General features: G+C 39.5%; 1 protein-coding gene across 1 annotated transcript in view; it reads left to right on the forward strand.

Moving 5' to 3' along the window:
• The window catches only part of MYRFL (myelin regulatory factor like), a 125,611-nt gene that overhangs the window by 21,845 nt on the left and 84,832 nt on the right, over positions 1-18,934 (forward strand). The window contains exon 2 of the mRNA XM_042948329.1: positions 10,179-10,269. Coding sequence (XP_042804263.1) covers positions 10,179-10,269 — 91 coding nt within the window. The remainder of the gene's footprint in view (positions 1-10,178; positions 10,270-18,934) is intronic.

Below are 18,934 nucleotides of genomic sequence, written 5' to 3' on the forward strand. Positions count from 1 at the left end.
GTCTTCTGCTGTTTGTAAGAGTCCAGCAGCCAAGTTTTTAGTGATCCTTTCTAGAATTTTGCATCTGTGACAGTTCTGGAAGCCCCGTGTGGGCGTTGCCATCCTGTTACACAATGTGCTGGAACTATTTATTTACTCAAGTTGCATAAAGGTTAATTTTTATTTTATCGTTTGATTATCAGGCACATAAATTTCAGGTGATTCATATCATGTTAAAGTCCAGACAGTCTTTTAATTTGGTCACATTTCCAACAATGGGTCATGTTCCCTCTGGTTAAAAGAACTGATTAGATTCTTCCTGGATCAATGTAGGACTTCCTGTGCAAGGGGAACTGGGGAGACTCCAATAATTCTAGGTCATTAGGTGGAGTTTTTCTTGGGATCAGTGCCCTGCTGCTCCCTTCTGTCTCCGAGTGCAAAAACAGGATGATATGACACGAGCAGATGAAATCTCCAAGCTCCTTCTCAGGCTCCTCACCCAAATCTCTCATATTTCTTACCTCAAAGCATGAGCACAACCTCCCACCCAATCACCAAAACTAGACTAGACTAGAGAATTACCTAGCTTCCTTCCAATCAGTCACAAAGTCCAGTAGGTATCCCTTCTCAAATACTACTCTCATCCAGTGGTGTGCTGGTGAACATTCAACAACCAACTCTTTGGGGAAAGAATTCCCAATTTGTAGTGTTTGCCAATTTCCATGGTGTAAACCCTCCCTCGTGGCCAATTGCAAGCTGCTAACACAACACAGCAAATAGGGATTTGGGAAGAGATGTGCACACGCTTGTACAAGCTGGCTCCAGGACACCAGGGATTTTCCACCTTCCCGACACCCCCTCCCTGCTGCTGCTATACTGGATCAGAGTTTCATGGCATTTAAGACCCCAGGATCTGTCCCTGCTGACAATTCTAGCCTCATGGACCCCTATTCCTGGAAGCTTTGCCTGGCACCTTTTTGTTCTTATTAGGTCATTTAGGTGACCCATAATGCCATATGTACATCTCTGTTGTCATATCACATTGCTGTGGTATGTGTTTATGTCAGTCTTTCTCACTAATCTGTGAACTTGCTGAGCACAGAAACTGATAGTACTGACAAAGGGTAGTAGTTATTGAGCTGAGAACTATGCTAAGCATCTTAAATGCATTATCTCATTTCATCTTTGGGTGCCTGGCTGGGTCTGTTGGCTGAGCATCTGATTCTTGATTTTGGCTCAGGTCATGATCTCATGGTTTGTGGGTTTGAGACCCACATCAGGCTCTGCGCTGACAGTGCAAAACCTGCTTGGGATTCTCTCTCTCCCTCTCTGCCCCTAACCTGCTTGTGTTCTGTTTTTTTCTCTCTCTCAAAATAAATAAACAACCATGAAAGAAAATTTAATCTTCAGAACAATCCTATGAGGTAGATGCTCCTATTATCCTCATTTTGTAGGTAAGGAAATTGAGGCACCGAGGGGCTGCATGATTTGCCCAAGGTTGAACAGCTGGTTGCACAAATCTACAGCCAGAGTTGATCCCAGGCCTGATTGTAGAACCAGGACCCTTAACTACTAAGGCCTCTTCGTCTTTGTGTCTCTAGCAGTTGGGACTCTTCCTGGTCCGTAGCAGGTGTGTTGAGTGATTTAATAAGGGAAGGCTCGTGTTGGCAGCATTCCTGACTAGTCTCGCTGAGCTTCAAGCCAGTCTCCCAACAGCAAGAAACTATAAACCTGCTCACATTACCCCTCTGATGGAAATGTTGCAATGTCTCCATAACTTTCAAGATAAATTCCTTAACTTGGTACCTATGAAGCTTCATGATCTGGTGTCTATTAATTTCTCTAGATGCCCCTTCCACTCTTCATCATCACATTTATTCATTCAAATTTTATTACTTATCCAACAGATGCAATATTTATTGAATAGCTAGGCCTAACAAGGTTCCAGCCCTTGTTCTAGGTTGTATACGAAAGAGGCAGTTTATCCCCTAGAGAGGCTTAGAGGTTAGTGAGAGAGACAGACACACACCACACAACCACAGGGGTTGGAACAGAAGTGCATTCAGCTTTCACCAGGGTCTGCAACAGGCATTGTCTCCGTCTCTGACGTGTTCTTTACCTGGCTCTGGCCATGCTATTGGCACATTTCCACAGGAGTCCTGCTGCTGGTTTTATAAATTCATCTGCACATGCTCTTCTCTGTTCTTAGAATTTTTCTTAATAACTACCTACTTATCTTTAAAAATTCCTCTCAAGTGTCACCTACAAGGAGTCCTTCCCCTCTCCCACCCCTGCCAGCCTAGTTGAAAGCTCCCATAGTATTCATGTCTACACCCATCCTAACATTTAACTCGTACGGCTCTAGCTGACTTTCTTGTCCCTCTCACTGGATTGTGAACTCATTTCTGATTTTATTCCCGGACACAAAGTGGACACTAAGTATATATTGAATAAATGAATGGAAAAATTAGTGAATTAATGATTGGAAATACCATCTTTTCTCATCTAACTCTGAATTGGCTGTGGCTCTAAACACTGACATTAGATTTGAAATCCAGCTTTAAAGACATCCAGATGGCCAACAGGCACATGAAAAGATGCTCAAGGTCGCTCCTCATCAGGGAAATACAAATCAAAACCACACTGAGATACCACCTCAGGCCAGTCAGACTGGCTAAAATGAACAAATCAGGAGACTATAGATGCTGGAGAGGACGTGGAGAAACGGGAACGCTCTTGCACTGTTGGCGGGAATGCAAACTGGTGCAGCCGCTCTGGAAAACAGTGTGGAGGTTCCTCAAACAATTAAAAATCGATCTACCCTATGACCCAGCAATAGCACTGCTAGGAATTTACCCACGGGATACAAGAGTGCTGATGCATAGGGGCACTTGTACCCCAATGTTTATAGTAGCACTTTCAACAATAGCCAAATTACAGAAAGAGCCTAAATGTCCATCAACTGATGAATGGATAAAGAAATTGTGGTTTAGGGGCGCCTGGGTGGCTCAGTCGGTTGGGCGGCCAACTTCGAATCAGGTCATGATCTCGTGGTCCGTGAGTTCGAGCCCCGCGTCGGGCTCTGTGCTGACAGCTCAGAGCCTGGAGCCTGTTTCAGATTCTGTGTCTCCCTCTCTTTGACCCTCCCCTGTTCATGCTCTGTCTCTCCCTGTCTCAAAAGTAAATAAAACATTAAAAAAAAAAAGAAAAAAGAAAGAAATTGTGGTTTATGTACACAATGGAATACTACATGGCAATGAGAAAGAATGAAATATGGCCTTTTGTAGCAACGTGGATGGAACTGGAGAGTGTTATGTTAAGTGAAATAAGTCAGGCAGAGAAAGACAGATACCGTATGTTTTTACTCATACGTGGATCCTGAGAAACTTAACAGAGGACCAGGGGGGAGGGGAAGGGGGAAAAAGTTACACAGAGGGAAGGAAGCAAACCATAATAGACTCTTAAATACTGAGAAAAAAAACTGAGGGTTGATGGGGGGTGGGGGAGAGGGGAAAGTGGGTGCTGGGCATTGAGGAGGGCACCTGTTGGGATGAGCACTGGGTGTTGTATGGAAACCAATTTGACAATAAATTGTATATATATATATATATATATATATATATATATATACACACACACACACACACACACATCTATACAGATGTATGTATGTACATGTATGTACATGGATGTATGTATATATACATCTGTATAGATGTATGTATATATATAATCCAGCTTTATTTTCAAAACAAAATGTCCTTAGCAAATGAGAGAATTTGGTTTCTCCTCCTCTCCTCCATCTTCTCTTCTCCTACCCCTCCTACTCCTCCTTTGGAGTACTCATTAGCATTTCTGCTTGAATTTCTCATGAACACTGGTGTATCATAGGGAAACTATCTTTATGTTTAAACCCAAAGGGCAACCATTTAGGGGGATCCTCACTGTTGCTTTTTAGAATCTTTTAAAAACCTAGGGGCACCTGGGTGGCTCGGTTGGTTAAGTGACCATCTCTTGATTTCAGCTCAGGTCATGATCTCATGGTTCATGAGATCGAGCCCTGCCTTGAGCTTCAGGCTGAGCATGGAGCCTGCTTAGGATTCTCTCTCTCCCTCTGCTCCTCGTGCTCTCTCTCTCTCTCAACTGAAAAAAAAAACAAACCTAGAGTTGTTGTAATAGACAAATGTTGTCATCTTGGCTGTTGTCTGAGTGCTCTGGACAGGGATGCTGCAGGACAAAAGGTGAAAGAGTCAGTAAAGGAAGGGACAGGTGGCATCTGGGTTGAGGAAAGTGATGTGGGAAGGGAGTCTATCAGAAGGTAACAGGAAAGGACTGGTGGGTGGTGGATGGGCAGGTGGATGGAGAAAGCAGAATAAATAAAAGGAAGGTTCTTGCTCCCTACTCACACCTCTGGAGAAGTATTGTTTCCTCAAATGTATATATATGTCTATTAACAAGTCCTGTGTATTCAACTTGGACTTGTCTGTGCTAATCCCTAGTGGATTGATCCCCTAACTATGTGTTTTTTTCTTGTCTGTCCAAGGCCGAGGGGTAGCAGGACAAGTTACCATGTGTCAGCTGTCGCTGTGCCTAGAAGGGGAGGCAGAGACCTAGGGTGAAGAAGGGCTTTCTTTCTGAGAGCAATAAAGAGGGCAGTTCTCTGGCATTCCCAGGAGGCCTGGGCAGCTTCTCCCGTTCTGAGCAGGATGGTGACAGCCACAAAAGACAAATGTAGAAAAGGGTAGAATCCAGGCTTGAAAGCGAGCCTCCCTGACAGGGGGTGGGCTGCCTAACAATGCCATCTCTGCGGGCTTGGGTGTAATAAATAAGTGTTTAAGACATTTATAGCAAAGTGATTATTTTTAAAAGCATGAGATTTATTTAACAGTCATTTAAGAGTTTCCCTGTGTGCGTGTAAAGCCTTCTGAAAACAATTTTATCTGACAGTATGGATTTATCTTGTTGAGTAATTTCCTTTGAGTCTGGAAGGCATAGATGTGATTTTAGAGTCCTAGAGAAAGTTGGCTACTGCGGGGATCAACTCTCCTTGTTCATTAAAGTGTTTGGACAGGCTACATGGGGCAGGTCCTGGGAGCTGTGGACCGTCTCCTATTTCTGCCTGGGGGATGGAGGTGGGGGAGCATGGGTCATAGAAAGCAAGTGATACATTGGTCAGGTCTTAGCATCTGTTGGCCACCTCCAATTTTTGCCGGGGCAGTGTGTGTGTGTGTGTGTGTGTGTGTATGTGTGTGTGTGTGTGCACACGAGCACACTGTATAAAGCAGATGGGACACCAGCAGGGGCTTCAGTGGGAAATTAAACAGATCCTTCCCTCCATCTGCTTCTCTTAGCAATTGGCTTGACCAAAGCCCAGTGAAGTAGTAGAAGCAAGTCAGTCCTGTCTGCAATTTGGAGCATGGGATGGGGTGGTGATGGTGGGGAGGGGAGTGGGCGCATGCTCAGGAATCAGGCAGCCTGCTTGGATTCCCTGCGTACCACTTACTAGCTGTGAGACCCTGGACAAGCTAGTTACCTATGTAACCACTTTGTCTTCTGTGTAAGCTGGAAACATTAGTGTCCACCTCCTAGGGCTCTTATGAGGATTAATGAGTTAGGTAAAGTGGTTCTCTTTGCCTTGGCTCAGAGTCAAAAATCCAAGCTACCTCTGAATGTCCCTGGACAGCTATGATAGCCCTGGACTTCATTTTCCTTCTGTTCTTATCCCTTTATAGTCCTTTCCCACAAAGCAACCAGAATGGCCTTCTTTTTTTTCTTTTTGTTTATTCATTTATTTTTTGTGGATTCCACACATGGGTGAAATCATATGGTATTTGTCTTTCTCAGTCTGACTTATTTCACTTAGCATGGTACCCTCTAGGTCCATCCATGTTGTCATCAATAGCACTATCACATCCTTTTTGTGGTTGTGTAATATTCCGTTGTAGACATATACCACATCTTCTTTATCTATTAGTCCAGTGATGGACACTTAGGTTGCTTCCATATCTTGGATATTGTAAATAATGCTGCAGTAAACATAGGGTTGCATGTATCTTTTATTTTTTTTTTTAATGCTTATTTTGGAGAGAGAGACAGAGCGATCAGGAGGGTGCAAAGACAGAGGGGGACAGAGGATCCAAAGCAGGCTCTGCACCGATGCAGAGAGTCCAACGTGAGGCTTGAACTCACAAACTGCGAGGTCATGACTTGAGCCAAAGTCGGATGCTCAACTGACTGAGCCACACAGGTGCCCCTATAACTTTTCAGATCAGTGTTTTTATTTTCTTTGGGTAAATAACCCGTAGTGGAATTGCTAGATCAGATGGTATTTCCATTTTTAATTTTTTGAGGAACCTCCATACTGTTTGTCACAGTGGCTGTAGGGAGGAAAACTTTTAAAGATGTCAAGCATATCATATCGCTTTCAAAAGGCTTCCCATTGCTCTGACCACCTCCCCTGGCCCCTTCCTTGTGCTCCTGTGCTTTAGCCACCCTGGAATTGTTTCTCAAACCAGCCCTGTGCTCTTGCCCTTCCTGTTCTCCTCTGCCTTCCATGCTCTGCTCTTGGTCTTTGCATGGCTGGCTCTTTTCTGAGACGCCCTTCCAATCAGAAGGAACTCTTTCCTTCTGATATGATAAGCCTGCAGCTTATCATATCACTCTGTTTCACTTTCTTATGAAAATATCCTGTTTACTTATTGTTTCTTATATGTCACATCAGTCCTCCCCTGGCCCCCATTGATGCCACTTTTCCCTCCCTTAGAATTCAGGCCCCTGAGGGAATTTGTCTTTTTGTCTGTTTTACCCCCTCTTGGTAGGTGCTTTTTTTTTTTTTAGAAGAGTGCAAGCAGGGGAGGGGCAGAGAGAGGGGGACAGAGGATCTGAGGTGGGCTCTGCACTAACAGCAGCAAGCCAGCTCACCAACTGTGAGATCATGACCTGAGCTGAAGTCAGACATTCAACTGCTCAAGTGACTGAGCCACCCAGGTGCCCCAGTAGGTGCTTGATAAATATTAGTTGAATCAGTGATAGAACGAATATGTCTTCCCCTGCTCATCTCCATCCTATTCTTTCTTTAACATCTCACTCAAGACTAAACTCCAGTATGTAGTATGAGGTCATTTCTCACCATCGCAACACTTAAGAATATCTTCCATCTATTTCCCTCTTAGTTTATGTCACTGAAAAAAGTGGGTGATCTCTCTTCTCATTCCCTCCTCTTCTCTTTCTTCCTCCCTCTCTTCCACCTGTCTCTGATATCCATCAATGTTTCCCATTTGGGAGGTGCTCAAGATTTTAAAAATTTTGTTTTAATTGGTGAAGTAGAAAGCCAAAAGCTAAACATACAATGGTCCTCCTGTCACTAGTGCTGTGATCTGAATGTGAGCGTCCCTTGCCCCTGGAAGAATACAAGGAACTGGATTACATGAGGAATATTTGGTGTGAGGGCTAGACAGTTGATGTGTTATATATTAAATTGTGCCTAGGAAAAAACCCACGAAGTTAATAATTGGTGAATATAAGTGAAGGATGCAAGTGAGTTCCTGTAGCTTCTCTTTGGGTTTGAAATTATTTCAAAATAAATTGTTAAAAATTCTTTCCCTCTCAAAAAATGCACAAAGTTAAATTTATCAATCTTTTTCATCATAATTTTTGGCTTTTAGGCTGTGTTTGGAGAAACATTTATCTTAAGATCATAAGAATATATTCTTTAAATTTTTTTAACGTTTATTTATTTTTGAGAGAGAGATTGACAGAGTGCGAGTGGGGGAGAGGCCGAGAGAAAGAGGGAGACACGGAATCTGAAACAAGCTCCAGGCTCCGAGGTGTCAGCACAGAGCCCAACATGGGGCTCGAACCCATGAGCCATGAGATCATAACCTGAGCTGAAGTATGACACTTAACTGACTAAGCCACCCAGGTACCCCAAGATCATAAGAATATTAACTCACACTTCTTTCTATAGTTTTATTTATTTATGTTGGAATTTTTGCTCTATCTGGAATTTTGGTGTGGAAGTAGGAAAATAATCCATATTTTACCCCTCATATGTCTAACCAGTGTTCCCCAAAACTTTTATTGAATAATCACTCTTTTCTCACTGCTGTCAAAGGATTTGTTTATTGTGTACTTAAAGTCCTAATATGTTACATGTATATGTGATATTTCTTGATATATCCTGGATATATCCTACATCCTTTGATGTGTCCTTGCGTGTATTTCTCAATATTTATTTACCTCCTCCTCCATAATTTTTCTGGTGATTTTTGACTATTTATTCTTCTAGAAGAACTTCAGAACACTCTAATTCGGGGATTAATTTCAGGCAACACACAAACCAGTTCAAAGGGGTTAATAGGGTATATGCAAGAGTTTGTCATCTAATTGGAGTAAAAGTCAAACAACCAGGCTTTAGTAAGGATTAAAAAATCAAGAAGGACCTGGGTTAATGTTATGGAGATATTTAGACTATTACTCTAGTTTGCCTAATAATTATATAACTTAATCTCAATCATCAGCTCTAAAGTCTAGTTCGGGGCACCTGGGTGGCTCAGTCAGTTAACCATCTGACTCTTGATTTTGGCTCAGGTCATGACCTCAGGGTTTGTGAGATTGAGTCCTGTGTTGGGCTCTGCATTGATGGCACAAAGCCTGCTTGGGATTATCTCTCTCTCTCTGTCTTTCTCTGTCCATTCCTCATTCATACTCTGTCTCTCTCAAAATTAATAAGTAAACATTTATTTTTTATTTTTATTTTTTTCAATATAGGAAATTTATTGTCAAATTGGTTTCCATACAACACCCAGTGCTCATCCCAAAAGGTGCCCTCCTCAGTACCCATCACCCACCCTCCCCTCCCTCCCACCCCCCCAAACCCTCAGTTTGTTCTCAGTTTTTAAGAGTCCAATAAGTAAACATTTTTAAAAAATAATAAAATCTAGTTCAAATTCTTAGGAGAAATAATTGAATTGGTCACTGGCTAGCCAATGGATTGGTTCTTCCTGATTCAGGTGCCTGTAGAGGTTGTGTTACAAATATGGCTGCTAGAGACTATTTTCACAAGGGTAAAGTTCTTAGAAAATGAATATATGGGTTTGGCAGATGTTATCAATAATGTCTAGTAAAAGTTTTATGATACTGAATCCTTTAGTCTAAGATCAATGTCTTTCCATTTGTTCAAATCTCTTCCTATGACCCCTCATAGAGTTTTTTTTTTAATATTGTCCCCAAATATATGTTTAGGTATTTTATACTTTTTGTCATTTTGAATGGAATCTTCTGCACTATATTTATCAGAATAGTTGATTGGTTATTTTTTGTGTGTAAGGAGGTAATTATTTTTTTACTTTTAATCAACTACTTTATTGAGTTTTCCAGTTATTTTGAATTGTTGTCACTTTTTTCTCCTGAATTTACTAGGTATAGAGTCATATTTTCTACAAATATTGTTTCTACAAATTGTTCTACAAATATTTCTACAAATATTGTTTTGTTTCTTTATTATATATTCCTATGTTTTATATTCTTTTTAAATTCTAACATCTTTATTATTATCAGAAAGAAACCAGTAAGTTTATTTTCATTTTTTTAAATCAAGGAAAAGGATAGAAATATTGTGTTACATTTTGTGAAGTCTAACAAAAATGTGAAGCAAGATACTGAACTTCTTGTTGAGCTTAACTGGAAATAATCTGCCCAACCATCCCACCTTCCTCCCTCCCTCCCTCCCTCCCTTCCTTCCTTCCTTCCTTCCTTCACTTCATCCGTCCATCCATTCATCCATCCATCATCCATCCATATATGCATCCATCCATCCCATAAATGTTTATTGCTGCCTTTTTTATATCATAGATTCATGTGGCTACTTTAAGAAGGACAACACCCCTGCTCCTAAAGACTTTAGATGGAGAAACAGCCACAAAGGCAAGCAATTATAATAGTGTATAAGGCAAAGCACAGGGTGTTAATGGAGGCACATAAAAAGGGTACCTACACCAGCCTTAGACAGGCAGGGAAGGAGAGTAAATCTAAAAAGATTTCTAAGGAAATATTTGAATGGAAGAAAGATCACACTCTCAGTAAATGTATTATGCCATTTAGTTGCTTTAAAATTCTTGGGTGTAGCCATGTCAATATCTTTAGCTGTTAGCCATTCTGAAATCTTCATGAATCTCAAGATTTTCAATTTGCCTTCGCAGCTCACGGGACCAGTGACAGTCTGGGGAACCCGACGCTGGATACAAGTCTGCTGGAGGAATTCTTGGGCAATGATTTCGATCTGGGGGCCTTGTAAGTAATGAAAGTACTGCTCTCCATTTGATGTTTTAAAAGTTATGAGATGGTTAAGTGAGCTAGGAAGTGTTCTCTCCTCTTCTGTTTTCCAGAGAGGCATGGATGGAGTTGATGTTTCTTCTATAAATCTTTGGCAGTTTTCACTGAGTGAGGTCCGCTGGGCCTGGAGTTTTCTTTATAGGAAGGTCCTCCCTTTCTAATTCAATATCTTTACTAGATACTGGGCTATTCAGGTTATCTATTGGTAGTTGTCAGCTTAGGCAGTTTTTGTGTTTCAGTGAATTTACTGATTTCATCTAAGTTGTCAAATTCACTGGCATAAAGTTATTCATCATATTCCCTTATTTTACTTTGAATGTCTATAGAATCTGTAGTGATGATCCTTTTGCTGTTCTTGATATTACCAATTTGTGTCTTTTTATTCTTGATCCATCTGGCAAGAAGTTCATCAGTTTTTCAAACCCTTTGAAGATCCAGCTTTGGTTAAATTTATATTCCTAATCATTTTTCTGTTCTGTATTTCATTGATTTCTGCTCTTATATTCTGTTAATAGCATAGCTACTTCAGCTTTCTTTTATTTTTAATTTACATACAGTAATATTAAATTTTTATCCTGTATATAGTTTTGTGAGTTTTGACAAATTCATAGAGTTGTAGAACTGCTATCATGATCAGCACAAACAATAGCTCCCTCACCTGAAACATTTCCCTGATGCTTCATAAGGGAAATTTATCACCCATCCCAAGACCTTAGTGACAGTTGATCTGTTCTCTGTCCCTATAGTTTTGCTTTTCTGGAATGTCACATAAATGAAATCTATGGTATATAACATTTTTAGTATGGCTTCTTTCACTAAGCATAAAGTCTTTGATCGATAGTTCATTCCTTTTTATTGCTGAGAATGACTCTGTTGACTGTTTATAATACATTTTGTTTATCCACTTGCCCATTGGATTGTTTCCAGTTTGGGACAATTACAAATAGCTTCTTTAAATATTAATGCACAGTTTTTTATGTGGTCAAGAGTTTTAATTTCTTTTTTTTTAATGTTTATTTATTTTTGAGAGACAGAGTGCAAGTGGAGGAGGGGCAGAGAGAGAGGGAGACAGAATCTGAAGCTGGCTCCAGGCTCCGAGCTGTCAGCACAAAGCCTGATGCGAGGCTCAAACTCACAAGCTGAGATCATGACCCGAGCCAAAGTCAGACACAACTGATTGAGCCACCCAGGTGCCCCAAGAGTTTTAATTTCTATAGGGTAATATTTAGAATAAAGACTCCTGGGTCGTATTTTAAGTGTAAGCCTAACTTTATAGAAATTGCCAAATTTTCTAGCGTGGCCATACCATTTGCCATTACCACCTGCAGCATATGAGACATCCAATTGCTTCTCTTTATTGCCAGTTCTTGGTATTATCAGTTTAAATTTTTTTTCTTATAGCTGTTCTGTAATAAAAAGCCATTCTATAGTGGTATCTCACTGTGTTTTAACTTGCATTTTCCTAATGATGGATGATGTTGAGTATCATTTAATGTGCTTGTTTGCTATTTGTATGTTTTCTTTGGTAAAGTGTTCAAATTTTATGCCCATTGAAGTTTTCTTACCTTTGAGTTTAGAGAATTGTTTAAATATTCTGTGTATAAGAACTTCATTGGATTTGTGATTTGTGAATATTTTCTCCCAGTCTGTAACTTTTCATTCTTTTAACAGTGTCTTTCCCAGAACAAAAGTTTAAAAATTAAAAAAAAAAATTTTTTTTAACATTTATTCATTTTTGAGAGACAGAGAGAGACAGAACATGAGCGGGGGAGGGGCAGAGAGAGAGGGAGACACAGAATCTGAAGCAGGCTCCAGGCTCTGAGCTGTCAGCACAGAACCCGATGCACGGCTCGAACTCACGAACTGTGAGATCATGACCTGAGCCGAAGTCGGATGCTCAACTGGACTGAGCCACCCAGGTGCCCCTAAAATTTTTATAATGTCCAATTTATCCATTTTTTCCTATACAGTTTAAGCTTTATATCTATGCAATATAGATACTCCCTACTCTAAGTTCCCCCAAATTTTCTTCTGTTTCCTTCTAAAAGTTTTAGAGTTTTACATTTTACTTTTAAGCCTATGATCCATTTTGAGTTAATTTTTGTGTAAAGTTTGAGATATAAGTTGAGATTAATTTCCTTGTGTATGGATGTCCAGTTATTCCAGATTTGTTTAATAACCATTCTCCATTGAATTACTTTTAGTAAAAAATCAGTAGTATTTTTTATCTAGCAAAAAATCAATTGGCCATATTTATGTAGATCTATATCTAGACAAATATTCAGTTCCATTGATCTCTGTGCCTATCATTTTGCCAATACTACACTATCTTTAAGAGATATATTTTCTGGCTAGAAATCTCCCCCCTTTTCAGCCCTGAGAAATAGAATAGAAACAGATGAGGGAGAGGGAGAAGATGAGAAAAAAAAAAAACCAACTCTGTCACACAGTGAAGATAAATCAGACATAAAATGAGGCAGTGGGAATATAGGATAGGACTAATAGAGAACTTCTGTTTTTTTAATAAATGTCTTCTCATTTGCAAATATCCTCTTTTAATGTGTATTTTTGAAAAAGAGAGAGAGAGAGAGAGAGAGAGAGAGAGCGAGCAGGGGAGGGGCAGAGAGGGAGAGGGAGACATAGAATCCAAAGCAGACTCCAGGCTCTGAACTGACGACACAGAACCTGACATGGAGCTTGAACCCACATTCTGCAAGATCATGACCTGAGCTCAATTTGGGCATTTAACCCAGCTGAGCCACCCAGGCACTCCAGGGAATTTCTATTTTTAAGGGATATATTTTCTGCACATAAAAATTCCCCCCTACTTTTCAGCCCTAAGAGACAGAATAGAAACAGATGAGGAAAAGGGAGAAGATGAGAAACAAAACAAAACTCTGATTTCTATCTTGGTTATTGTGCTTTTATTATAAGTCTTGAAATCATATAGTGTAAGTGCTCCAAATCTGTCTTTTTCAAAATTCTGGCTATTCTAGTTCCTTTGATTTCTCATATAAATATTAGAATTATCTTGTTAGTATCTGTACAGTCCTGCTGGGATTTTGATTAGAATTGTATTAAGTTCAGAGATCCATATGTGGAAAGTTGGTATCTTAACAAAATTGGATCTTCCGATCCATCAACATGGTATATATCTCTATTTATTTAGGCCTTCTTTGATTTCTTTCATCAATGTTTTATACATTTCAGCATGTAAATCCTGTACATATTTTGTTAGATTTATGTCTAAATATTTCATGTTTCTCTTTGAGGCATTATAAATAATAGTTTTTTTCCTCAGTTTTAGGTTCCAATTATTCATTACCAACATATAAAAATAGTATTGATATTTATATATTGGTTAGGTCCTGCAACTTAATGAAGTCATTTATTAGTTCTAAGATCTTTTTTTTTTTTATAGATTTTTGGGGATTTTCTGTGTTTACAATGATGTCATATGCAAATTAGGACACTTGTATATCCCAAACTCTATGCCTTTAGATACTTCTTTTCTTTTCTTTTTTTTTTTTGCTTTATTGCACTGCGTAGGACTTTGGGTATAATGTTGAATAGAGAAGTAGAGACAGTAGATGTACTTGCCCTGTCCCTAATCTAAGAGGGCCATTATTCAGTTTTTTAAAATTATTGAGTATGATACAATGTTTTTTCCCCCTTTAAAATGTCTTTTTATTTATTTTGAGAGAGAGAGCATAAACAGGGAAAGGGCAGAGAGAGAGGGAGAGAGAGAATCCCAAGCAAGCTCTGTGCTGTCAGCACAGATCCTGATGCAAGGCTCAAACCCACAAACCATGAGATCATGACCTGAGCCAAAACTAAGAGCCAGTTGCTTAACTGACTGAGCCACCCAGGTGCCCCAGTGCTTTTTTTTTTTTTTTTTTAACTGAGGGAGATTCTCTTCTCTTCTTGCTTCCTCTCCTTAACTTTTAAATTTTGAACAAACCTTATATTCCTGGGATAAACCTCAGTTTGTTGTGAGGTATTGTCTTTACACGTATTGCTAGGTTCAATTTACTAGTATTATGTTGAGGATTTTGCACCTACATTCATGAGGATATTGATCTGAAGTTTTCATAGATGGTGTTTCTCTGGCTTTGGTGTCAGGGTAAAATAGCTTCTTAAAATTATTTGGGAAGGGTTCCACCCTTTTAAATTCTCTGGGTAAGATTGTGTGGAATTGGATTTATTTCCTCTTTAAATATTTGGTAGACTTCACCAGTGAAACCATCTTTGCCTGTAGTTTGCTTTGTTGGAAGATCTTAACTACAGATTAAATTTATCCAATAGATATAAGACTATTCATGTTATCTCTTTCTGCTTAGTGATTTTGGTAGTTTGTCTTCCTTCTCTGTTGCCCCCAAGGAGTAAGTCCATTTCAAATATGGACACAGTTCAAAGTATTTCTTATTAGCCCCATACGAACTCTGAGTCTATAGTGATATTTCCTCTTCTGTTCATCATATTGATAATATGCTTCTTTTATCTTTTTTTTTTCTTGATCAATCCGGTTAGACACTTAAAAGTTTTATTAGCAGCTTTTGGTTTCATTGATTTTCTGTATTGTGCTAGTTTTCAGTAGCACTGATTTTTACTCTTTATTTCCTTCTTTGGCTTGCTTTAGGTTCAGTTTGCTCTTCTTTTTCTAGTTTCTTAAGGTGGAAACTTAGTTCCTGATTTGAGATCATTCTTTGTTTTCTAATATAAGCATTTGATGTGTACGTTTCCCTCTCTCTATGGCTTTAGCTGCCTGCTTCAGTTTTTGACATATTTTAATTTTCTTCAGGCTTAAAATATTTCCTAATTTTCCTGAGGCCACCTCTTTGACTCATGGGTTGCCAGAACTGTGCTTCTTAATTTCCAAATATGTGTGATTTTTTTCTATGTTTTTCTGTTACTGATTTCAAGTTTATTTCTCTTATGGACAGAGAACATAATTTGTATGATTCTGATTCTTTTAAATTTGTTAAGGCTTGCTTCATGACCCAAGATAGAGTCTATCTTGGTAAATTTTCCATGTGCACTTGAAAAGAATGTGTATTCTGCTATTGTTGGGTAAGATCTTCTATAAATGCTAATTAGGTTAAGTTGGTTGACATTGTTGTTCAGGTTATCTCTATCCTTGCTGATTTTTTACTGCTTTCATCTATTAGTGTGAGAGGAATATTAAGCCTTCAAGAATGATTGTGGATTTAGAATTCATACTTCTTTCCCCAACACTTAAAAAATTTTGACCTACTGTCTTCTGACCTCCATGGTTTCTGATGAGAAATAGACAGTTATTTGAATCATTTTTCCTTTGCATATGTCATTTTTCTCTGACTGTGAGATATTTTATCTTTGGTTTTCAGCAGTTTTATTATGTTGTGGCTGGGTATGGGCATAGTTTTCTTTGAGATTATATTGTTTGGGATTATATTGTTTCTGAATTTGTAAATTTATAGCACATTTGTATGTGCTGACTTTGTAAATTTTCATGACATCCAGGAAGTTTTCAGCTATTATTTCTTCATATTTGTTTTTCTGTAATAATGTCTTTCTTACATGTTTTTAGGACTCCAGTGATACAAATGTTAGACCTTGGATTCTGTATGGGTTCCTTGAGTCTCAGTTGATTTATTTTTTCAATTTCTTTTCTTTCTGTTGTTCAAATTAGATAATTTCTATTGATTCACTGTGTTTAAGTTCACTGACCCTCCTCTGTTATTTTCATTTTGTTATTAACCCTATCTTGGCATACCTGAAAATGTCCTCCCTCTTCTCCCCTGTGAAAAGAATGAAACCAGACCTGAATCTCAGTAATGAGAAAACCTATTTGTGGATATCTCTGGTACCTGGCTCTTGCTGCTGTTTGCCAACAAGAACATCCTTGCCAAATGACCATGGAAAAAGGGCAGCTCAACATTTTGCAAGCTAGTTAAACACACACACACACACACACACACACACACACACAGCTAGTGGGTTGCCAAATGTGTGAGCCCACACTCTGAGCCAGCTCTTCTGCTGTAGGCACTGCGTGGGTTGAACCTAGACACTAATTACCCTTGTGCCTGCCCTCACATTCCCCCTCACTCCATCCAAACCACTGATGTGAGTCCCTGTAGGAAGACTGGGCAGGATGTATCCTTTCCATCTCTGGCCTGGAAACAATCTGCCAGAAATTGTCTAGTCTCTCTTCTATGTAACTGCTCCTTAAGAGAAAGTACAGCTAATTTTACCAGGGTTCTAATCATCTGGATCACTTTTATAACTAGCAGAAAGAATTTTGGCTGTTTGGTGGGGAGAAGTGAACAAAAGTCTTATTCAAAGAATGGTCTTCTTATCTGGGAAGTCTGAAATCTGCTATATGATCTTAGTCTCCATGATAATAATGGCCCTTCCTGTAGAACCAGAGTTATCTCCTCATGGGCTATCACTATTGGTTTGCCTAACCAGATTCATTCTCTACCTTTAGGGGTGGTTGGGTATAAGAGAGGTAGAGGAGGGAATTAATATTGTTGAGCGCTTACCAAGCAATGGGCAATGTTCTTTGTGTTTTACATATTCATTTATTTAATTACACATTTGATTTTTATTTTACACATTTCATTCTCTGAACAAATTTGCCAAATAGAAACAATAATATCTACATTTTATAAATATGGAGGTGGAACGAGAGTAAGTCCACAGGTCAATAAGTGGCAAAGCTGGGATTAAAGTGTACCTGGCTCTCCAACACATGCCCTTTCTTCTATATGCAGCTTTTACATTAATTAGGTGATATTTAGGAGGATGTGAATCTCAGGGAAATACATTCAATGCATCTAAAATTATCTGACAAAAGATGTGACTCAGGATGGATCTGAGCCATAGTTTGCAAAGATTGTCAGAGTTCATGCCCATTAAAGAAAAGTCCTATGATCAGATAACCTGTCATTGCTTGATAAAAACTGCTCAGCTGCATGTAGTTAAATGAGGCTGCAATAAAAGTCAGAGAGAGAACAAGTGGAAACAGTTCCAGTCCATGACCATGGGGCTGTTCAGGTGATTCAATGATGATTAGTGCAGCCTATTGAAATATTCCAAGTGTTGAGTATTTCTAAATACTCGGCTCTTTTTTGCAGGTTATTGCATTTTTCATAACAGCCCTGAGATGTAGGTTTTCTTGCCTGGGCTCACAGCTAATAAGTAGCAGAGCTGGGATTGAAACCTGAGTTTCTACCAATCCTGAGTTACTTCCTCTCTATTATATTGCCTATGAATTGTGCTTTAAAAAAATGTCAGTGACAACTCTTTTCCTAAGCGATCTGAGACTACTGGGCTGCAAAATTGATGAGAGCCAGTTTAAATCTCATAGGGAGACTTTCATGTCTCAGTCATATTAAAAAATGGAATTGGAATTATTGGCCCTCTAAAACAGGTACCCCTAAATGCTGTATGGAAAACTCGTCCCATGAGATGTTGTGGGAAAAAATAAAAGTTCATGGGCACTTGGGTGGCTCAGTCGGTTAAATGTCCAACTTCAGCTCAGGTCATGATCTCGTGGTTTGTGAGTTCAAGCCCTGCATCAGGCTCTGTGCTGACAGCTCGGAGCCTGGAGCCTGCTTCAGATTCTGTATCTCCCTCTTTCTCTGCCCTTCCCCCCGCTCATGCTCTGTCTCACCCTCTCTGTCAAAATAAATAGACATTAAAATTTTTTTAAATAAAAAAATAAAAGTTCCATGATGAGCAAATGAACTTATGATTCACTAGCTTAAAAAATATTAAATGAACTTTGCTGCAGGACTTTTCAGAGCTTTTGATATGCTAATGTGCAACTGAAGAAGGGAAATGGTATGCAGTGTTTCTCAAATTTATTTGGCCATGAACCCCTTTTGGGAGGCATGCACTCATACATGAGCACTGGGATATGCTGCTCAGGACTTTCTCATCTTTCTGTGTAAATCTAATTGGTATGCTGAGCTGGGACAGTCCTGTCAGCACATGGAAATTTCTAAATATTGCCCTTAACCCTTTGTTTCCTTGTGTGGCAGAGTCCAGGGCAGCTGTCTGCCCAGGAGGAGCAGGCTGAAGTCCTCTGGTTTCCCTAGGTTAGCCAGCCAGTTACCTACTAGGTACACAGGTAAGCTGTGGTGGACGTACTGGGAAATGTCTAGGTGTGGAGAGCTGCTTGAAGGGAGGGTGGGTAGAGGTTTAAGAGATAGCATAAACCCTGGAGGATGCAGGAAAAAAGGACAAGAAGTGTGTGTGTGTGTGTGTGTGTGTGTGTGTGTGTGTGTGTGTATGTGTGTGTGTGTGAAAGGAAGACTCCAGAAAAGGGACTAGTGAATCTGAAAACAGGCTTTATTTCTTTCAAAATGCCCAGAGGTTCACCTGCTTCTTTTCTTTTCTCTAAGTGTGGGTCAGGGAGCAGCAGCACCCGTATCACCCGTGAGCCAGAAATGTAGCATCTCAGACCTTACCCTGGAAAAGCTGAATCAAAATCTGCATTTTTCATGAGATCCCCATGGGATTCACATGCACATTATAATTTGAGAAGCCCTGCTTTAGGTCACATAAACATGCCTCCTTCCCCATCCCCTCCTATGTTCCAATCCAAATGCTTTAGCATGGTTTGAGTAAGTGT

This window comes from Panthera leo, chromosome B4, assembly GCF_018350215.1.
Source record: "Panthera leo isolate Ple1 chromosome B4, P.leo_Ple1_pat1.1, whole genome shotgun sequence".
In the NCBI taxonomy this organism is placed as follows: Eukaryota; Metazoa; Chordata; class Mammalia; order Carnivora; family Felidae; genus Panthera; species Panthera leo.